This window comes from Scardinius erythrophthalmus (assembly GCF_964197995.2).
Source record: "Scardinius erythrophthalmus genome assembly, chromosome: 17".
Lineage (NCBI taxonomy): Eukaryota > Metazoa > Chordata > Actinopteri > Cypriniformes > Leuciscidae > Scardinius > Scardinius erythrophthalmus.
Genome location: NC_138237.1, coordinates 7,634,432 through 7,657,426, shown reverse-complemented (window position 1 = coordinate 7,657,426; position 22,995 = coordinate 7,634,432). Strand labels below are relative to the sequence as shown.

Here is a 22,995-nt window from a genome sequence, read left to right as displayed (position 1 = left end):
TCTAGCCCCTCCCAGCTTGTTATTTGATTATTGGTTAATTTATCCCACCTGTTAGTCTCATTACCCTCCTTTGTTTGTTCCCCTATTTAGCTTCCTTGTGTTTGTAGTCCTGTGCTGGTTCGTTGTCCGAGTTACCTGTCTTTGATGTTCCTGTCTGTTGATTTTCTGAGTTCTGAGTTTTCTGTATTTTTGTCTGTGTTTGTTAATTAAATCTTCTCTGCACTTGAATCCTCGTCTCTCGCTCACTCGCCCGTGACACTTTGTGACCGCTAAAAAACATTAACTTTACTTAATGTCATAACTTAATTGTAAAAAAATTGTAATCTGTACTATTCGCATATGCCTTTGTTACTCAGAAAGCACAAGATTATTTGGTTGGTTTGAGTACCCAAAAAAAGAGTTTTTGAGCAGTGGCAATTCTTAATATAATTTTCACTCATTTCCTCCACTTCTGCAGTTATGTCTTCCTTAGTTTTATTCATTCATTTTCCAAAGTCCAATTGTCAATACAACTGAAAAGTCTGAGAGAAAAACACATAAGATCATAAATTGATGTTGATTTCCTAAAATGGTTTTGTTTCAAGTCGCCATTATGGTGATTAGTGTTCCCTTCGGTTGGGCACTTGGAATTTTCTTCCTATTGATGAAGGTGATGCAACAAGAAATCACAGTTATTTGTGGTTTCAAAGGAATAGAAGTAATAAATATGTTGCTTTAAAAAGGTGACCTTCTACCAGATCATTACCCAGTTTACTTTTCACATAGAATTATGATCTGTTATAATTCTATTGCTAACACTTATGTAATAAACGCCTTGATAAAATCCCCACTTTGTTGTGACAATATCTTGCAACTGACCTTGCTTGAGTCACACACAGACATCAACATTCAGCATGCAAAACAAATCAATGGCAACAATTACATTTTATTTATTTGTTTTATCAATTGTTTTACATTTTATGCAATTGCTTAATTTTTTTATGCCGCAATGCACTCTGGGAGTCAGAAATTCTGAGTAGCTTTACTAAGTCAAGAATAAATCTATAAAGTAAATTATCAAGTACTCTCTACAGTTCTTTTATAGTTGCTAGTACTCTTGTGTAAGTGAACTAGACTAACCGCAGTTGTCAGAACATTATCAATTCCTATTTCACTTTACTTCGTTTTTTTAAGTCAATCGGTTTGCATGCTTTTTTAAGTAGGGTTAATTAGAGTTTACAGTGCAGAAGCCAGAAGTAGTAGGTCATCCAGGTACTTTTTGCCTATACTGGCAATTCAGACATGTTACTCTTGTCAAATACTGTTTTTCACCTATAGTAGGGAAGTACGCGACTTTGGATGCAGTTTTTAATTTACTAAAAAATATCAGTTCATAAGAGTCGTTTGTTAATGATTCGTTGTGTTGAAAGTGTTTCTACAGCTGAGAGAGTGATGGCAAATTCATCTTTCTCTCCTCTGACTACTGTAATCAATCTCTTGATATTTCTCTCCTCTCTTGGAAAGTCGTGGAAAGCTATCATTGATTTTTTCTTTTGCTACTGGAGCAAATGGGAATATAAAAATGAAATTTGCTGTCATCTCCCACTATAGAAGTTTCCCTATGACGACTTGTGCGTCTGAGAACCATGGAAATTTTATGGGATTCTCAAAACCGGAAGTTGTCAAGGGTAAATTTCTATAGTGATTCTTTCGCTTTCGGGGTGCGGGGTGCGGGGTGGGGGGTGGGGGGTGGGGGGTGGGGGGGGGGGTTGGGGGCTCCATGATAGCGTTTCTATGACTTTCCAAAATAAATGTTCATTGATCCAAGCCAAATGAGCAGTTCTACTAGAATAAACCTTAACTTGGCTTTACACCCTCTTTAAGTCTATGGGATTTTTAAATTATTTTTTATCATTCACCAGGGTTTAGGATTTGGTCAAAGCCATAAACAGAAATATAGCAATAATCATTTGGTCATTTAGCAATAGAAAATACCATTCGCCTTGCCAAAATACCACTAAAAATATAGAATGACCCAGAAAACTTGGTCTTGGAAGACAAATGTTTCATATTTAGACTATTACTTGGCTTTAAGTTCATTTTCATAAAGAAAGCATATGGTTTCTTAGTAAATCTGAGCTCAGTTTTTTAGTCACAGATCTGCTTTGAAACACTAAGGAAACAAAAAAAAGCAAAAACTCTCCATTTGGTCTCCATTGCTGCACGGTTTTGAATCTGCAGTTTGCATGTTACATTAAAGCCGAAACCATCACCCACCCGTACGCTTGTTTCTCTCCACTTCAGCAGAATAGATACGGGGTACAGGACAGCATTCATGCAATCGAAACGCAGCCATCAGGCGCTGATGTCATGAATGCTGAGTGTGTGTTAGAGGTGGACGCAGGAGGGGGGTTCAGGTGGGAGTGTTAGAAAGCTCAAATTCAGCATATGGGCATCTGCTGGGACGCAGGAACCATAATGCACTGGGGGCGCTTCTTACGAGAGACGCCATTTTACATAGACAAACACACACACACACACACACACACACGCACACGCACACTCAAACACCCTCGCAATGCTGAGCCATCTCACTCTGCTTACCTCCGCTCCCAAAAAAACTCGAAAATGATTCACCTTCCGGGGCTTATTCTTAGTATGATGTCATTTTGATGTAAGTGGACCCAAAAAAGGCATGAAATCTGGGTCTTATGAAACAGCACCATGATTTCAATGCATAATTCATTTCCAGTGCTTGAATCTAGGCTATGTGCTCATGCAAAAAAAAAAAAAAAAAAAAAAAACAGAGGCTACATCACAGTCTTCCAGTGCAGTCTCCCAGAGCACTGTTTTTTTTATAGCCTCGTATTATGGACATAACTGGATAAGGTTCTGCAATATATGGATTTTTGCTGTCACACAGGTTTATGCAAGATGTATGAGCTGTTTAAAGGGCTGAAGATAGAAAGAAAAAAACAAATCAGGAAGAGAAGAGAAAAATAAACAGAGGAAGAAGAAAAACAGACTTAAGCGTCTCGCTGCATAGACAGTCATTCAAGGGACTGTGTATGGCATGATTTAATGGAGCTCAAATTTAAGAGGTTTTGAAGCAATATGGGTGCAATATGACTAGAATATGTCTAAGAATAACTGCTGAAGACTTTCATATTATAAGTATAAATTTTGCTTTATTATACAGAACAGATACCCACACAGAACTTTTTTTTTTTTTTTTTTTTTTTGCATTATGCACCATTGATAAAATCATCATCTTACCTTTTAATGTAGTTCTTGCCATAGAGGATTTGCTGCAATAAAGTGACCAGTCCAAAAGCACATATGAAAATAAAACAAAGGGATCTGTTTCCTAGCAGATCTCTACTATATGTCGGATCTGAGTAGCCCATCCTTTAGAAGAGAAAGCCACGGTCGCTTTTGCCTTACAAATTGAGAAGACACATCGAGGCACACCCGCGCGTGTTTACCGTCCTCACAGGCACTGATGCGCGCTCAGTCTCCATAGCAGCTGCCGTTCGCCTCAGTGTCGCGTTTGAGCAGTCTGCCCGTGCATATGTCAGAGAAAGCGATAGTATCACTGCCCACTGAGGTGAATCTTCTGTATGCGGAGGGCTAGAAATCTCGCATCACCTGCAAAGACGCGACGCTCCTGCAGAATGCGCGTCACGAATGCAGAGCGCGCGCAGTCGGTGACGCGCTCCACTCCCTCTCATCAGCACCAATGGGGCAGGGAGGGGTTGCAACCTAGACTGGTTTCAAACCATTAAAGAAAGACGACGATGCAAGGGTTTAGGGGACATCAGAGCAGGATCAATGACTGCGATTACAAGAGGAAGCATGCTTTGCGGCGATAGTTGGAGATTATATTTGGTTGCCCAAACAAAACGCCATTAGGATAACATACTGTATGTTGACTGAATAATGCATTTCAACTAAATAAAATAATATAAATAAAATAGTGATACATATATAATGTGATAATATAATGAACATAAGTGATAGTAAAAGTAAGAGGAAATAATTATTTCTCATTTGAAGGCCATTTTAATGTTTTCACCTTAGGTGATTATTTTTAACTGACAAACAGAATTTAACTATTTTACTGTAATGACATCATACTATATGGGACAAAAGTGTCAAAAAACTGGAATTGCATGAAAAGGAATAAGTGCTTTATCATGCAGTGATATCAGAGGATTGTGTATGGCCTATGAAGGTCATTTAGGATTTTTTTAGGGGCAGTTTGAGTCTAGACGTTTTTGGCAGCTCTGTTATTTATGTTTACGGTGACTGTGAGTCCTTGCAGTTAAAAGGCAGTTTGTAAAAGACAAATCAATAAAATGGCTGGCTTTGTTTCCCGAAGAAAAGGCTAAGCAACACATATTCATCCTATTTACTTTTGCTGTCTTTAAATTAAGCTAATTATAATTACTACACCAAACCCTCCTCCTAAACCTAACATTAACAGGATTCTTTAGTACAATCTTAAGTTTAAGATATTAAGACATCATTTCCTTAAGATGTTTTTGATGGTTATACATGTGTATAATGGTTTCATTGTGTAAATAGGCTAACGTTAATAGGCTAAATCTTGTTATCGTAGTTTGGCATTTCTGGAAAAATTGCTAATTAATTTATCCTTTTTGTGACCAGAACAGCTACTTATTAGGTTGAAAATACGTTTTGTCATCGTCATTAAAAATATTTGTTATATCTGCAGGACTCGTTGTGATTGAATGGAGAAGTCCGCAGTGTAACACTAGGGGGACGCGTTTAGTTGTTGCACCGTAGGAGCGCCGGTGGTGTTTTAACCGAACACCGGAACCTCTTCCGGTCTCTTTCGAATCAGCTCTGAGGAAAGATGGTGAGTCTGACAGCGCCTTGCCTTCAAAATCCTCCAACATCTGATTCGTGGCTTGTTTTAAATCACTGAAACATTAATAATATCACAAGCATATGTATTGAAGACTCAGTATCATCTATTATGTTTGTGATTCCTCTATAATGAGAGGTTATAGATGGTTTTATTTTATCGGTTAGCATGACGCTTAGCATTCCCGTAACGAACTCGTGAAAATAAACCGGTTTGCTTTAAAACGATCTCCAGCATTCTTTTAATCGTTTAATTATAAGTAGTCTTGGGTCTTAATATATTTGAGACTGTATAACTGTCTAAATTAGGCCGTAAAGAAACGAGCGTTAGAAACTAGTTGCATAGTTCTCGTAGTGGTGTGAGTTTACATGGTTGGCCTGTGCAGACGTGTGGTTTTTAAAGCTTATTAAACTACTTTTCTAGACAGCATTTTTGTGCATAAAAGGCTCGCAGCCTAGTGTGTTTCCTTCCCTAAACAGTTTATTGGAAGTCATAGTCCATGGTAAGCTACCATCATTAAAAGTACGTTAGCTACCCAGTCTTTCTTCCTATAAGTTACATAATTGTTGGGCATCATAGTCTCAACTCATTTAGCTTCCTTAATGTCATTGTGGGCAACAACCTAACGAGCTGCTTTATTAAACTGCATGTTTAGGATTTACAATCTAGTGAGCTGACTACATAAACAGCATTTTTGTGCACTTTAGTCTAAGGATAAACAATTAACATTATAGTGGTAATCCAATCAAGCGGCATATTGATGAATGCTGTCTTATGTAGGCAACCTGATGTATGAATCAGACCATTTAAGCAATAATGTGAATTATACATTTGTTTTTCAGACGAAGGGTACGTCATCTTTCGGTAAGCGTCGTAATAAGACGCACACTCTGTGCCGCCGCTGTGGATCCAAGGCGTATCACCTGCAGAAGTCCACCTGCGGGAAGTGTGGCTACCCGGCCAAGCGCAAGAGAAAGTGTAAGTTCACAGTTCAAAGGTTTGGGCTGACTTTGCACAGATACAGGTTCAAGTAGATTTATTGGTAACATTAAAGTGCCCCTGTTATGCTTTTTCAAAATATTGCCTTTCATGCAGTAATATAGCTATTTGTGGATGTAAAATGTCTTACGTTTTAGAGATCAAAGCGCACAACAAATAGCTATTGTCTCCTTAAAGATAGAATTGGTTTTCAGTCTCTTTCTATTTACACAACAAATTTGCATAATGCCAGTCTATGGTTTTCATTGGCAGCCTGTGAACGTCTACTTTGACCCTCAAACACTGTAGTTGTAGCTGAGACTGGAAGAGTTTGTCTTGTGTTGTCTATGTAGAGAAGATGCTGTTTTCAGCGCTGTGATTCCACTTTGATGCGCTTCAAAAGATGAGGACTCGCGCTGGAATTGATACTGAAAAACCAACGCCATTGCTACTGTTCGTATCAATGTGTATCAAAGGCTGAGGAAGATCTGGAGCTGAAGATCAGACATGGAGTAATAGGCGATAAGTTTCAGACAATCACAACAGACTGTGCTGTCTGACCAATTAGAGTAGGCTCGTGGAAAGAAGGCTTTTAGAGAGACTGAGGCCTTGTTTACACGAGAACGTTCGCGGGTGAAAATGTAAAAGTATTTTATCAGATGTGCCTTGCATTTTTGGGGCTTAAAAACACAAAAAAGTAAAACCACTCCAGAGTGGAAATCTTAAAAACGCTCCCGTCGCGTTCCCGTCTAAAGGGTAAAAACACAAGTCTGTTAGACAGTGAAGGTTGTACGCAGACGCGCGGACTTGGTGGTGTAGTAGGTGTAGGTGTTGTGTAGCAGTGCTTCACATTGCCTCCTTGCCGCCTGGAGTGCATACGACATCGAATTTCACACACTTTTGCGTCACCATATGCACGCAGATTTCCCCCCATAACGCTCGTCTAAACGCAGAATAAAAAGTGATAACGCAACGCCACTTTTGCGTTTTCTCTTCAGATCGTTTCCATGTAAACATAACCTGAATCTTCAAATGAACCATTTTCAGACTTTGAGAAATTAGATGGTGCGATGTAGTTTTCTTTTCTTTTTTTGTCCTTTGATGCATGTTAACCTATTGTAGGAGACCTTCAAAACAAAACTAGGAACCTCTAAAATAGCATAAAAGGGGCACTTTAAAGTAACATATTTACACACAATCAAATAGGGAAACTGCAAAAACATCTGTGTTCTGTCTGGTTTATTAACTTACCAGTGATGACCAAAAAAAAACAAATGTCTGAACAATTGACTGTCCAGTGATAAGTGTTTTGAACTGAGGTAAGCTTGAGATGTTGATGAACAGAACACAGGTGCTCATCTGCTCAAATGCATGTTTGTTTTCATGTGTGTGAAGTGTAATGATGGTGTGTGTTTGTAGACAACTGGAGCACTAAGGCCAAGAGACGCAGCACCACAGGAACTGGCCGCATGAGGCACATGAAGGTTGTTTTCCGCAGGTTCAGGTGAGTAAACGTGCATTCAGATTTTCATGTGTCTAAGGTTGTTTACGAGACACCGTTTGCAACTAAAAACACAACTTATGCCTTTTGGCTGTTCATTTACACAACAACCGTGTCTTGGGGGCCTGAAAACACAAGCTTTTGAAAACCATGCCTTTATCGTCACCATGTGAACAACAAAAACGTGAAGTTGTGAAAATGGCGACGGCCTGCACATGCTTAACATTTCCGCATGCGTATTACATGTTCGTGGGGTGTTTCTAAACAGTGGCATCACCAACTACTGGCCTGGCATGCTTGATACAGCCTTTTTAGTCATTTTCGCAGATCGTTGTAATCTGTTTTTAGTACAGTGTTATTGTGTAAACACACTAAGAGATGTTTTTCTAGTTCAGGGCATAGTTTTTTTTTTTTTTTTACTGATTTTGGCCTTTTTATATATTACGCACTTTTCTTTTGCATATTATGACTCTGACGCACTGAAAGGTCTCAGCGGGGTCGAGGTTGATGCCGTGATATTTAATTGTAGTTAAGAGATCTTCCTGTTGATTATGCACTGATGCTTGTCCAAAACTCGAGTACATATTGTCCGATTAGATTAGTTTGCTTACCAATGATGTCCAAACATAAATGTCTGAACTAATGACTGTCCAGTGATATTAATTTTGTACTGAGGTAAGCCGGACCCATACTTCTGTTAGGATCAGTTTTTATTCCTCAAACTAGTGGATTTTTGAAACTCTTGTTGGTGGGGATTTTATTGCACATCTCAGATCTATTGATCATGTTATGAGCTCATGAAATATCTCTAAGGCCATTTAAATAGTTTTTTCACATTATCTGTGTGCTGTTATGTTAACTGAAGTATGTTTTCTGTGCGTTTCAGAAATGGATTCCGTGAGGGAACCGTGCCCAAGCCCCGTCGGGCAGCTGTGGCTGCGTCCAGCTCCTCATAAACTGTTTCCAATAAAAAGTGATGTTTGAAATGTCTGTCTGAATGCCTTATTCATTCTCACACTTTCGGTACTTCTCAAACTGACTGACAAAACAGAATTATATCAATATAAACCCAAATGCTTAATTGAAGAGAATTTTTGGAACAGTACCATAATGAAATTATTTGGTGTTTTTCAGCTTTCATGGAAGCTTTAACCAGAGTTGAGACTTCAAACTCCCGATCAGCTCTTTTGCAGTATAAAATTCTAACGCAAACTTTCTCGCTAGGAAAATCACTGTTAATTTTCTTGTTGCATTAGATTGGGTCAACCGCAATAAAATAAGTATTAGACCCTGTATTTTAAAACTTTATTATTAAATTCAGGCATAATTTAAATACTTTTCTTCTTTGATACAATAATGTGTAGGGTGTCAAAATTGTGAAAACAGTTTTCTGAAATCCTCAGTAACTCCATGTTGAGAATCATTTGTGAAACGTATAAAAATAACAAAACGGTGAGAAATCTGAAGTGTAAAACAAATGCAGTGATCTAAAGTGAGAACGGTGGTGAAGTGATTCAGTAAACGCATTTTTGTGAACAGAACAAACCTGTTTGGAGTTGCTGCAGAAAGAAGCTGTGATTGTGAACACTTTTTGGTTTGGATTGTGTGTGCTTTGACAACATGTGATGTGTTGCAGTTAAAACAGCAAGTGAACATTAAATGCACTTCAGAATCAACTGAAGTTCTAGAATGAGAGTGGCTGAATTGAGTCTTGTTCTGGACGTCTTCAGGCTCTAGACCCAGTACTGTTTGGTGGTGATGGGAGGTGCGTGGGTTCTGTGTTTCGGGATGTGGTTCTGCGTGACGTAACTTGGGTCGTAGTAATCCCATTCCAGAGCGGATGCCCAGACTGAGCCCGGGAAACCATCGCTGTCCATAGAAAGGATACGCAGAGATACACCTAAATGAACAATTAGGAGAATTCAAAGAATGAACAAACTCCAAATATACACTTCTGGTCGGTCAATAGATTGGAATAATTGTGTTCTTAAAAGAAGTCTCTTCTGCTCATCGCATTCATCTGATCAAAAATACAGGAAAACTATAATAATGTGAATTATTAAAATTAAAAAAATTAAAATGTAATTTATTCATGTGATCAAAGCTGTATTTTCAGCATCATAACTCCCGTCTTCAGTGTCACATGATCCTTCATCATTCTAATATGATGATTTACTGATCAAGAAACATTTCTCATTATTATCGATGTTGAAAACAGTTGTGCTGCTTCATATTTTGTGGAAACTGCTAGGCCTTCATTCAGTTTATACCACATACCAGTTTGGGGAAAGTATTTTTTTTTTTTTTTTTATAAATGAATACTTTATTCAGCGAGGATGCATAAAACTGATCAAATGTGACAGTTCAGACATTTATAATGTTACAAAAGATTTCTGTTTTCTAAGAAATGCTGTTCTTTTCAACTTTCTATTAATCAAAGAATCCTGAAAAACGATCACCGTTTTCCTCAAAAATATTAAGCAGAGCACAACTGTTTTCAACTCTGATAATAATAAGAACCATTATTAATAATTGAGCACCAATAATATCTGATAATGAGCAGCAAATCAGCATATTACAATGATTTTTGAACGATCATGTGACACTGAAATTTGGAGTCATGGCTGCAAAAAAAACAAAACATTTTCCATCACAGGAACAAATTACATTTTAAAATATACTGAAATAGAAAACTATTATTTTAAATTGTAATACTATTTCATAATATTACTGTATTTTGGGTCAAATAAATGCATCCCTGGTGAGCATATGAGACTTCTTTCAAAAACATTAAAAATCGTAATTGTCCCGAACTTTTGAGCAATGTAATGCTGAGCATAATCTTAAAGAAATGGTTTGAACGTTTGAATGAATGAGATCACAAAACTGGCCTGCACTGGCTCCGAAGTCACTGTCCAGTCCCGAACCCACCGGCGAGGGGCTCGACGACGCCACATAACAGGAGATCTCCGGCGGGATGATGCTGGCGGACTCACACTCCACATGGATCTTATCCAGAGAAGCGTTCTCCAGGTCCATAGTGCTGCTTCTACGCATGGAGGTCATCGGCATTGTGAACTGTAACCAGTGCAGGTAAAGGGTTAAATTACTTCCATAGGATCAAATATATTTCACTGGGAGCCAAAAACGACACAGAATGGTACTATAGTAATAGGCTACTATGGTTCTAACAATAGTGGGGTGTTTAAATTGTAGTGCCATTAGGAAAATTAACCATGGTTTTACTATAGTAAAAGTGTAGTAACCATACTTTTTTGGCAGATTGATTACCATTTGTTTGAGCACAGTTTTACTATGGTTAGTGTAGTAAAACCATAGTTAATTTTCGTAACACCCACTATATAAAAATGCTAATCAAAATTACCAAGTTTTAATTACCAAAGAACCATGGAATTAATGGTGGCCCATAACCACCATAAAACTTCACATCTTATGGTTTTGTACATTATAGTGCCATGTAAATACCCCACTATATGAAAATGGCAAATTACCATAGCTTTAAACAAACAATTTAAAGAGCTGTGGTATAAAAATATGATACCATTAGGGCCATCACCACCACCATAAACACTGACATCTTTCCTTAATACTCAAATTAATATCCATTAGGCCTATAACCACAATAACCATTGACATCTTAATACTTAAATTAATATTCAATATGCCCATAACCACCATAAACATTGACATCTTTCCTTAATACTCAAATGAATATCAATTAGGCCCATAACCATCATAAACATTGACATCTTAATACTGAAATGAATATCCAATAAGCCCATAACCACCATAAACATGGACATCTTTCCTTAATACTCAAATTAATATTCAATAGGCCCAAATATTCAAATTGGCTCAAATTAATATTCAACAGGCCCATAACCACCATAAACATTGACATCTTAATACTCAAATTAATATTCAATATGCCCATAACCACCATAAACATTGGCATCTTTCCTTTATACTCAAATTAATATTTAATATGCCCATAACCACCATAAACATGGGCATATTTCCTTAATACTCAAATTAATATTCAATAGGCCCATAACCACCATAAGCATTGATAATCTTAATACTCAAATTAATATTCAATAGGCCCATAACCACCATAAACATGGACATATTTCCTTAAAATTAATATTCAATAGGCCCAAATATTCAATTTGGCTCAAATTAATATTCAACAGGCCCATAACCACCATCAACATTGACATCCTAATACTCAAATTAATATTCAATAGGCCCATAACTACCATCCATAAACATTGACATATTTCCTTAATAGCCTACTCAAATTAATATTCAATTTTATAATGTATTAGGATCCAGAACCGGCTTTTGGACATGCTCGTGTTTTGACCCTACCCCATTGGGAGTCACATGAAGTGCTGGTGAGTTCGGTGGGACCGTGTTGACTCGCTCCGTGTCCGAATCACTGGAGAGCAGCAGAACCGGGGCGCTCTTCCTCCAGTTCGGCACGCGCAGTGACCCGGACCCGGCGTAAGTGGCCCCATCCGGGCGTAGAAACCTGGCGCGCTGCCCGGTGGCCCTTCTCTCCGCCGAGGAGGTCAGGGATGAGGAGATGGGTGGCGCCAGCATCGGTTCCGAGACCGAAACATAGTTGGTCTTTCTGTTTGGAGCGAACAGAGGCTCATCAGAGAAGCGGGTGATTCTCTGGCGGGTGGAATATGAGGAGTGCATGAGCGAGATTTCCGACCCGCAGCGGTCTCTCTTCCTCCGGGTCATGCGGAACAGCTTGTATCCCACGAACAGGCAGTTGAGAAGCAGGAGCAAAAGGACGCAGGGAATGAGCACCAGGATCAGCAGGGCCAAACTGGACACCGGGAGGCCCTCGGGTAAGTTTGATGAGGGCACAGCCGATCCCAGCTGCGACATTTCATCACAAATCAAGATAGATAATGTGATTTTGATGTTTACACAATTTCACCTGTGATCATTAATGTTTTCATGTAAAATATTATCTATAAAATGACTAAAACTGACAGTCGACTGTTGAACCGCAGGTGCGCCCCATTGACATCAATCAATTGATGCGTCAAGAGCTTAGTGGCTTTTCACCGCTTGAAATCGACAGTTTACAACAACTTTACAGTCTTACCTCAGTTGAGAATGCCTTTGGAGTGTTAAGCCGTCTTTTTTTGTTCGCAAGCCCTCAAAATATCACGATAATGAAGTTCAATATTGCAGGGAGTCCTTTTTTTTAGGACTTTCAGCTGAGGTGAAATCAAGGCTGTGATATCTGACTGGAAAACCAAGCAAAATCACCCGGAAAGCTCTGGAGTTTGCTAAGGAAATGCTTAGGAAAGAAACATTGGCTGACAATATGAAATGTAAACAATAATATTAATGTAGCTATCATGTTTTTGCTACTTCTATTATGTCGCTAAACGTCACTCACAGGTTTGTGAGCCGGAATAGCCAGGATTTATAAATGTAGGCCTATTAAAATCTAATGTATTTTTGTGCATGATCCCAAATTATTCTTAATAAAAACATAAAGTAAATCTTAAAATCCCGACACATGTCCTTGATGTAGCCTAATTATTTCTTAATCAGTTTTTGCTGTGGGAAACGTTTGGTGTTTTGTTAGCCAGTGTTGTTATTGTTAACTAAAGCTATTAAAAATCGTTTTAGTTCATTTAAATAAAATATTAGGCTAGTATTAAATAAAAACCTACAATTATTTAAAAAATCCAACTGAAATACGTTTATGTTGAAGTAGGCCAAGCTAAACAGGAAGAAACTATAAGCCAAAAACACATAAATTTAGGCTACTTAGCCTAGCTAAAATTAAAATATATTAATAATAGCTAATTCAAAATAACTCTATAATGGTACATAAATACTACTAACAACGATATTCTTTTACTATAGTAAATATTTGATTGTAGATTCTCACCATGTAATTGATGTCTATGGCCGAGAGAGGGCAGTATAGACCAGTTTAAGATTGTAGTCGTCATTCATGTCCATTTATGTAAATGCAATCACAAACACAGTACATGTTGTTTCTTTGTAGTCGTCAAAGAAATAATTAAAATGTGAACCTAACCTTGATTCCTGTCGACACGAGGCCCTTTAGATGGTCCCTTAAGCACTTACATTTGTCCATTCATTTTGCAGGAACATTTATGCAAAACAATTTACAAGTGAGTAATGATTCCACAGAGAATAATACCTACCACTTAGGCTGAAAGCACAAATGCACAAGCTCTGTAGGTGTTGTGAAATGTCATGAATTGCCTCCTCTGATGTTAGAAGAAGTGAAAAATACATATTTTCTGCATAAATTGTAGCTAATTTGAAAAATACATCTGGATGTATAAGTGTGAGCAAATATTACACTTTAGATTAACAGTTGAGTTTTTTTTAGTTTTTCTAAGAAATATCTAGGATCACACTCTTCTAAAAACAGCCATTCTGACCCTGAGTAAGAGTAAGTGTCATTTTAAGCTGCAAGTATGATTCATGGGACACAAACGGCGCTATGACTGACACGAGACAATGTTCTTCTCGCTCAGACAGTTCATATATTTGCACATTGCCTGTGAAACCCAGTCTGTTGAGCTGGAGGGTGTCATTTCCAAATATCCCCTTTCAGATATACAGTACATTCTCAGAAACAAATGTGCAAAAATTACATAATAGTAATAATGTGCACACAAATTGGAAGAAAGTGGTCAAGAAAATTTCCTCGATGAAACCATGCAGCACAGAACCAAAAAAGTTTGTTCTTTCTTTTCTGCTTTAACAGATTCCAGTCTTCTGCTGAGGTTTTCCACAATGGATGCTGAAACACGGATGCAGGGATTCGCTCTCACACAAAGCATCAATGAGGTCAGGCACTGATGTTGTATGGTGGACGTGATTGCACAACATGTTCCTGGATCAACATCTTTGTCGATCCTGGAACAACATTCCAATCAACCAATCAGATTTGAGGGACAAGTTTACAGTTTATGTCAAGTTTAGTCTTACAACCATGGTTAGGTGCTTCTACATCAGTGTTATTCACCTATCATTTCACTCTGATTTTAAGGATTGGTTGTAGGTTGGGTTAGATTCAGGGATAGGGTTAGGAATATGAATATATTTTCAGACAGGACTGTTGTTCCAGGATCAGCAAAGAATGTCTTGGTAAATCACGGTGACCTGTTGTATGGTGGAGTCTGGTTCACTGTTTCAGTGCATCCCAAAAGTCTTCAATAAAGGTTCAAGTTTGGCCTGTGCACAAGTCCTTCCACACTAGACTTAGTAAACCATTTCTTCATAACCACACTCGTGCTCAGAGGCATGTCCAACAGATTTGATAAAAAAAAAATTCTGTATATTAATTACTCTTGGATGTGCTCTTGATTAGTTTTTCCTGTGGAGCACTTTGTGCTATAACAAGTAAAGTTACTGTTTTCATCTTCAGAAAGGAATCGGGAATATACAGAAGGCTTTGAAACTATTTAAATCATGCTGATTAAATATTTAAAAGCTAAAACTTTGTGGCAGCTACTGGCTTTTAATCAACCACAACATGGCCTCGTATAGCTTTTGTTTATTAGTATTCAAATCCACAAGGCAGAAACCCTTTCTGGTGTGAATTAACAACTCAAATGATTAATACAAAAATTATCTTTTGGAACGTTTTTTATATGGCACAGGTTAATAGGGTAAAAACTGTAGCTAATAGATATCACCATACGTACTCCTGTTGATTCATTTCTGTACACTAGCTTTCTGAAATATTGTTCAAATATTCAAATGAGGCATTGCCAAATTAAATATGCACTGATTTGCATTTCCAGAACTGAAATATTCTGAAATACTATTTATCTGATAAATAATCGTTTCATTTTGGATATCTCACTTATCACTCCATAAATCAGAAAATACTTCAAACCACCTGAAAAAAAAAAAATCTAAATATTTTAGGAATAAAATATTACATAAACCCAGGCAAATGATATAGGAACAAGCCTTCAGAATATAGATAATAAAACTAGAATATAATAAAACTGGAAAGTCTGGTGCAAGTGCTCCTGAAGTGTACATTTCTGGCTCAGTACATGAATTATTATTATTATTTTTTTTTTGTATTTATTGCAATTAAAATCTACAGATGCAAATAAATGTGTACACTTAAAAAGTAAAAATTTTATGTTTTCTTCCCACTTGCCCAAAATCGACCGTGTATGAAAAAACACTGGTTTTGCTTAACACTTAAACATATTTTTCCCTCTTGCATGTAATTTATTGCATGCATGGCTTCTTCATCTTCTATTTTGAGTGCTTAACCCATTAAAGACCACAACACCAAATGCCAGTCATTTCAATAATAAAACTTTATTTCGGCTTACAAAACATGCGTTCATCTTACATGCCAGGCAATACCTAAGTCACATTTTCTCTGTATAATTTTTACAAATAATTCATTGGAACATGACACAGGGATCTCTCATAGAGACTAAATCACTGACAGTTCTGTACATGAGTACAAGGTCGTCATGGTTAAAGAAGTATGCTAACACTTCAGAGTAGCACCTATGCTCTTCAGTCAGAGGAGTGTAGGTGTGTGTTCAGTGTGTGTTTTCCTCAAACACCTCATCTTTGTACCAATCACACTTACGCAGGTATGACATACCTATGTGTAATATGTTTGTGCGAGCATCCCATCTCACACTTAAGTGTGTGTGTGTGCCTCACAGAGACAAACAGCTGACGTTAAGTCCATCACTGAAGTTAGTGTGTTAGTTAACACTGTCCCAAGCTGTGCTTGATGATCTCCTTGCTGCTTGGAGGAATGCGATCTGGGAAAACCACTTGGAATTCCACCAGTAGGTCGCCGCGCTGGGCGGGGTTTTTCGCTCTGGGAAGCCCCTCCCCTATGAGCCTTCTCAATGAGCCGGGCTTGATCACATCACTGCATGGGAGGGGCTTCATCTGTCCGTCAAGCGTAGGAACGTTAACCGTGCACCCACATAGAGCCTGGAGGAGAACAAAGAAAGAGAAGCGTTAAGCATTGTGTCACTGGACCTTCTTTGATATAAAGGTCTATATCGATCCTCCTAGGGAGGATCTGTTATATCACACACTGCAGAAGAGCTGTAACACCCCTCTGGCATATGTTGTGAGGTCTAATCCACTTGTCTATATATGATGCTTTTATATAATGCGAGTATGAACGCGGGCGGAATATAGGCCAGACAGATTGAACATTACTGTTACGCAACGGCAGAGAAGAGCCGCTAATCGCTCTCATTTCTCAATGATGCTCCAGTCTGCGGGGGACGAGAGGTGTGCGTGGGTAGAGAAAGATGAAGTGGATGTGGAAAATGAGAGAGGGAGAGAGCGAACGAGGGTGAGAGGTTTGGTGTGGAAAGTAAGAATGAAACATCCGGTGCTAAATCTGAAATCTAGAGAGCAGGATTGCCGATTTAATGACCACTTCTGTTGATAATTTGACAATTAATTGGCTAATATTCTGCCATTTTAAGATTATTGGCATCCAGTGGTCTGCTTGGCTGTTAGCTTACAGTGTCTGTTCTAAAAGTGTCAATGGACTTTTCAAGGGATAATAAACTATGATTTGCTTTTTTTATGTACATATCACCATTATGTCGGCCAATCAGGCACAGTTATCAATGATGATAACTGCAGAATATGCCAATTAAATGGCCCTTTTAAGATTATCGGCATCAAATGATCAATGTTCGCGTGTCTAGTTAACGGAAGCGTCAGTTCCAGTTCCAGTTCCAGTTCCAAGGGATAATTAATCATTTTTATTAAGTATAATTATGTAAAATAAGTGCAAATTTCATTCAAATTTTCTGTCGTATTTATCTATCCTCATTATATCAGCCACCCTGCTCTTTAGATGCATGAGGGCGTAAAGGCAAAATCCAATCCACTGCTTGAGAGGAGCGAATGACAGAATGTGTGTGAGACGATGCTGAGAGGCAAGGAGGAGGTGTGCGAGATGGGAGGGGGAGTGTGTGAGAGTGTGTGCGCTGAGGCTGCGGGGGAGTGATGCTAAATTTAGACTCGGCTCTCTGCAGAGGCTTATTGAGTACCAGCGACTGCGAGGGAACATTTCGTACTGCCACGCACACGTACACACACATACACATCTCACCTCTCGCAGCGTGATGGTGGTGGTGTACACAACATGCGAGCCGTCTCGTCTGAAATGGGCGTGCTTCTTCTCCTTAACGACGAAGGCCAGGTCGTTAGGGGCGTGGCCGAGCATCTGATGGCCCTCCTTGGGGAAGGTGATCCTGGTGCCCTCCTTCCATCCCTTCTTCACCTCCACGTCGAACACGCGCTCTTCTGGTCTCAACGTGTGTTTGTCCGTCTGCCGGAGGCGGGTCACCTTCACACGCTTCGTCACACCCAACAAAATGTCCTCCAATGACACGAGGAGATCGTGAACCTCGGCCATGCCCGGTGGCTTTAGCCCGCCCTTGTTACGGCTGAGGTGGGGAAGGGGGTTCCTCATGAACGGGTTGAACAGGTCATCATCCGAGTCGACTTCAAAGTTGAAGAACATGTGCCAGGAGTGGGCGTCGGCTTTTGAGGTGCTGTGGGAGGAGTCGCTTTTGTTTCCAGCTGGAGCCACACCCCCTTTGGTCAAACCTGGAGGAAGATGAAAAGCTTTTATTAGTGTGCATGTCATCAAATCTTATCTGTTTCTGGAAGGGGTTCATTCTCCGGTTAATAAAGTATGGATAAATAATTGATCAGTCAGTGTGATGAGTGTGTGAATCAGTTTAGCTGAGGTTGTTTGAACCCACTGAACTCATCTAAAAGTTTGACAGGCATTTGTGATTGCAATTTATTCTCACCTTGCTGATCATAGATGCTGCGTTTCTCTGGGTCGGTCAGAACATCGTGGGCTTGTGCGATCTGTTTGAATTTGTCCTCTGCGTCTGCCTCTGGGTTCTTGTCTGGGTGGTAACGCAGCGCCAGACGCTTGTACGCCCGTCTGATCTCCTCCTCATTAGAGTCACTTGACACACCGAGCACAGAGTAGTAATCCACACACTGTGGTGAAGACGGGGGGCTAGACACCTCGGGTTCTTCACGCGGCTCCTACAGGCACACACACACAGACAGATGGCAGTTTAGAGTATGCTCATTTTTAGTTCTCCTTGGTTCACATACACAAGGTGATTCCAAATAAAAAGATGAAGTTCAGTGGTTTAGCAGGGATACAAGCACCATAGACAATGAAGGGAGTCCCCCTAATATTCAGAGACAATGATTTTTTTTTTTTTCAATGACCAATTATTCAGTTCTTCTTGTAAATATTGCACAAATAGGCAGAAAATAAACTGCAACTTTAAAAAAAAATATATATATATTTTTTATGGTTTAAAACAACTATCAAAAATGTAAATTTAATGTCATTATTATAATTTATCATATAAATGAATATATTAAAGTATAAGCATACATTATTTTATGTAACAAAAGCATTGTATTTTGACTCTTAAGTACAATTTTTACAATTCTATATTCTCCACTATAAAGTGGGACACAAATGCACAGATTTTTTTAAATGTCTCTCAATTCTCTATTATTTAATGTACACTCAAAAGTTTTTGGGTGTATATTATACAGTTATATATAACAAATTATAAATCTATACATGTCTATATTCCCCACTATATAACACTGAGTGTTTATTATATAGAAGAGAAAACAGAGGTATATATAAAAAACATCCTCTATATTCTCCAATATATAAATCTATACATTCATAATAATTGTAGGGAATATAGATGTGCATTAATATGCCTCTGTATTCTCCATCATGTAATACCCCCAAGGTTTGGGGTGTATATTATGTAGTGGAGAATATAGAGGTATAGACATCCATAGGTAAATTAATTACTACTATATTCCCCACTATATAATAAACACCCAAGTCTGTGAGTGTATATTATATAGTGGATCATATAGATGCATGCATATTTGATTTAAATATAAATGTGCAGGATCTCACCTCTGGGGTCCATCCCTCCTCTCCGTGGATCACTTTCACTTTGCACTTGACATTCTTGTGTTTGACGCCGAACTGAGTCCAGATGAGAACCATGATGCTGATGCTGTTGCTGCCGGTGAGTGTGAGCCGAGCGTGTGACTGCTTGAGCTGTGTCTGCTGCATCTCCCGCCGGTCTCCTCGAGCTTTTATACCCGAGCTCTACTCACGGCGCCCACGCTGCGTGACCGAGCTTCCCCGAGCACGCCCATTCTCCGCGTACACGAGAGGGAATACCGCGTGCCCACCAATCCACGCTCGGCTCTGCTGCGGAATCAGATGAGCATCACGCGGATGTGGCAGCCCACCTCTCCATGTGGAGCTGCGTTTCCGGAATTCACAATGAGTCTCATCCCTCCCTCCCTCTCTCTCTCTCCATCCTTCCATCCTAAATTGGTCTCCTGTTACAAACTGTTCTTTTGGATTGACGGGCAGCATTCTGGGTTAAAAGTAATGGATGACAATGGATTTTATTTTATTTTTTGCATAGAATGGTAGTGAAAAGTATTAATATAAAAGGTGGGAATGACAGCAAATGAACACGGAAAAAAATATCCATATTATATATTTTTAAGTCGAGTTTGTAAATAAGTAGGCTACCTCCACCTGAGTCGTGCAACTTTTTACTAAATTTTGTATTTTATTTTTACCTTAACCCTTTATTTACACTTGCTCACCTGTTTTTATAATTGTCATTGTGTTAGAAGAGAGTGTTCAAACTGTCTGACAGAGTTGTTCAGTTTATAGTGCTAAATTAGCATTTTCGAAATAAGGCTATATATAGGATATTTAATGGATTACTAATGAAGTTAGAAAATGTCGATGGTGGTTACTGCCCTGTGTTTTATATATCTTATATAGCCTATTGTCCTCTGAAGATCTGTGCTTGAATGTCAGCTTTATTATAAATGTCAAATCATGTTTGATGCTTTGAGCAAGCAATAAAGTCTTATTAGCTATAATTTTTCATAAACACTCTCTCTCTCACACACATACACTTCAGTGTCCCTTTGTGTCAAAGTGCAATTAAAACGGATGGAAAAATACAGCCAGAACCGCTTCACCCACACATGCAATTACAGGCAATTAACGTGTGATTGTCAAGGCTGGTGCATGGCTTGTGTACCAATAGTTCTTTGTGCTCGTCACGGGGACAGATCAATGTTCCCATCTCTGCGCAGGAATAAAAATGTCCCTGCGCATTCACGACCGAGAGCGCGTTCACAAACTGTATTCGGCGTTCATGTATTAAAGAGGAGCCTTGGGGAATGTCGCATTACGCAACGTACGAGCAGGTGAATTGGCTAGCATTCCTCGGTACATAAATGGCCATATTTCCTCAGACGTTACGCGTTCAGCCAATCACAGACGAACGATGCTTCAGGATTCCCGCTGGTACCGGAATATTGGACAAATTTGGTGTAGATGTCCCTGTTAGAAACGTCAGAGAATCTCTAAGCCAGATTTCGTCCATTTTGGAAAAATAGAGAGAGGTTGCGCAGGAAAACCGAGCTGAGAGGTGTGAATGACACTTCGAAATCTGTCATCATAGACCGACCGGACATTTCCGTTATGTCTCGACTCTCGAAAGATGAATGTGAGTCCAGGCGTGTGAGATCGCCGTGAAAATGTTTCTGAGGAAACTGGGGTGCTAGTGCGGTGTCGAGGACAACCAGGGAACATTGCGCTTCTGCTATGTAGCCTAAAGCTCTGCAGGGGATCATAAGAAGTCGTGATCTCGTGCTTTTAATAATAACTCTCGCTCGTGACCAACGGAAGCCCAACTGTGCCGCGTAATCTTCGCGCCCTCATAGTGGGGAAGTCTGTTTTTCCCGCGCTCTGGACGAATGGCCGTTATTAACGTCGACTTAATGACTCCTATATTATTACCCGGCTAAATTAGAACCCATCTATCCCATAAGATCCGAGCGATTGAGGGATGTACAGTTAGTTAATTGTTGTTTCGTCGATTTTAACTGATTAAGCGTTCTTCAATGACCCTTATATTAAAAACAGATTAGCTTAACACCTAACAAATACTAGATTTTGACATTTTGGGAAGAAAATTTGCTTGTTTTTAGCCTATTGCTAAGTGGTTTCTGTCACAAATGAAAACAACCTATCCCAAAATTATTCTTGTCTAGCTGGGATATTTACCAATTTTATCATCCTCTAGGTGAAAATTTGATCACTTGCAATAGTAATAGCACCTCTCATCAATAAGATACCAAAATTAAGGTAGGCTATTCATGTTTGTTAATGAGTTACATGTTTAGAAAAAAACACTAACCCTAAGTATGAACATTTGTAAAACTAGTTACTAATTAAAAATACAAAATCCAATGTAGCCTACCATGTTTTTTGGACACTACCATGGAAATACCATGCTATTCTTCAAAGTACCTTAGAGTGACAGGAAAATACAATTGTAGGCTATATATAATGCTACCATCGCCATACCATAATAATACTACAGTACCTTTTTACTAGTGGAATAGTAAAAGAACCACATAGGCCTATACAATTTTAGAAAGTATTTACCACCCTACACTCTTTCTGTCTAACCTTTTCCTCGTTTTTTTTCATATTGTAGGAGAAGCTATGAGTTGCAGGGGAGTGATATTCACAGGTTCGGTTCTTCCTACACCATCTTCTCCTTCTGCGCTCACTTTTTCTCCCTCAGTAAAGGTTACGGAGGTGATTCATAATGAGTAAAGTGGCATTTGACAGCACCTCTCACTTCAGATCCATCTCTCAAGTCAGATTCATTTGGTTGTGTAATTATTTTCATAATCAACTGCTTTGTTAATGAATTCAACCAAGATTCGTTGACAGACTGTGTGACAGACAGAGTGATTGTCTGAAAAATATTAATATTCAGATGCATAACAGACATGAGGCAAGGCGGAGAAGAGAGAACACAGTAATGAGAACTGACTGTTCTAGCAATAGTCAGTGAATGTAAAGGAAGGTCATACTGCCATCTGCTGACCATGTTGTTTAAATGTTCTGAACAGTCTAAGCTTTTTTTCCTCCTTCAAACTCTCTAATAAAACAGCTTCCACATAAGGAGGAATGTGAACGGAGGCAAGAACTGCTGAGGTTAGCATGAGCTAAGAGCAAAAACAGCAGGAGAGACTCTTTACTCTCGCAGTTAACTCACTCTGGCAATAATGCTGCAGAGCAAACAGCCTCTAATGTGAACAAACTAACTTAAATTCTCATCAAACATAAGCTCTGGTCCTAACCCTAGTGAGCTGCCGGCCAAAACAGCATTTTAAGAGCATAATAAGCATGTTCCTGATGTTCCAGAAGGTAGGAAACACAATTAAGATACCTTTTAGCTACAGTCAAGTATCCCGATTCCAAATCAGAAGGTTTCATTTAGGATGTCACCTTTGAATACAGCTGGCTAGCTCTCTAACAACAGAGATGTTGTCTCTGGGCCACAGAACATACAAATATTAGTCAGATGGAAGTACAGTTGTCATACATAGGACAGATTGACATAAAATGTTGTCACATATTTTGAATAGATTCTTTTATTGGTACCAGACATGAATGTGA

General features: G+C 38.9%; 4 protein-coding genes across 8 annotated transcripts in view; 1 reads left to right on the top strand and 3 right to left on the bottom strand.

The window, feature by feature from the left end:
* st8sia5 (ST8 alpha-N-acetyl-neuraminide alpha-2,8-sialyltransferase 5) overlaps positions 1 to 3,386 on the bottom strand; it is a gene marked incomplete at both ends in the record, with an annotated part of 28,926 nt that extends 25,540 nt beyond the window's left edge. For all 3 annotated transcript variants that reach the window (XM_081391181.1, XM_081391182.1, XM_081391183.1), the window contains one exon: positions 3,256 to 3,386. In XM_081391181.1, the coding sequence (XP_081247307.1) occupies positions 3,256 to 3,386 (131 nt within the window). The remainder of the gene's footprint in view (positions 1 to 3,255) is intronic.
* Positions 3,387 to 4,735: 1,349 nt separating this feature from the next.
* rpl37 (ribosomal protein L37) lies at positions 4,736 to 8,335 on the top strand. Its single transcript, XM_081390234.1, has 4 exons — positions 4,736 to 4,861; positions 5,713 to 5,848; positions 7,268 to 7,352; positions 8,236 to 8,335. The coding sequence occupies exons 1-4, from the start codon at positions 4,859 to 4,861 to the stop codon at positions 8,303 to 8,305; spliced, it is 294 nt and encodes a 97-aa protein (XP_081246360.1). The 5' UTR covers positions 4,736 to 4,858; the 3' UTR covers positions 8,306 to 8,335.
* A 211-nt stretch (positions 8,336 to 8,546) lies between these two features.
* On the bottom strand, positions 8,547 to 12,795 carry hwa (huluwa; the record flags this gene model as incomplete). 3 transcript variants are annotated; one of them, XM_081390233.1, is made up of 4 exons in its annotated part: positions 8,547 to 9,249; positions 10,241 to 10,427; positions 11,742 to 12,263; positions 12,496 to 12,795. In XM_081390233.1, 3 exons carry the CDS (start codon positions 12,120 to 12,122, stop codon positions 9,083 to 9,085), a joined length of 735 nt encoding a protein of 244 aa, XP_081246359.1. In that variant the 3' UTR covers positions 8,547 to 9,082. The 3 variants fall into 3 exon arrangements, with proteins under 3 accessions (XP_081246359.1, XP_081246358.1, XP_081246357.1); XM_081390232.1 differs by lacking the exon at positions 12,496 to 12,795 and having other exon boundaries at positions 11,742 to 12,006; positions 12,094 to 12,348; XM_081390231.1 differs by lacking the exon at positions 12,496 to 12,795 and having other exon boundaries at positions 11,742 to 12,272.
* A 2,912-nt stretch (positions 12,796 to 15,707) lies between these two features.
* Positions 15,708 to 22,980, bottom strand: LOC308706181 (dnaJ homolog subfamily B member 5). Its single transcript, XM_081391589.1, has 4 exons — positions 19,393 to 22,980; positions 18,230 to 18,476; positions 17,521 to 18,020; positions 15,708 to 16,373 (listed from the first exon to the last, which is right to left on the bottom strand). Exons 1-4 carry the CDS (start codon positions 19,552 to 19,554, stop codon positions 16,140 to 16,142), a joined length of 1,143 nt encoding a protein of 380 aa, XP_081247715.1. The 5' UTR covers positions 19,555 to 22,980; the 3' UTR covers positions 15,708 to 16,139.
* Positions 22,981 to 22,995: the final 15 nt, after the last annotated feature.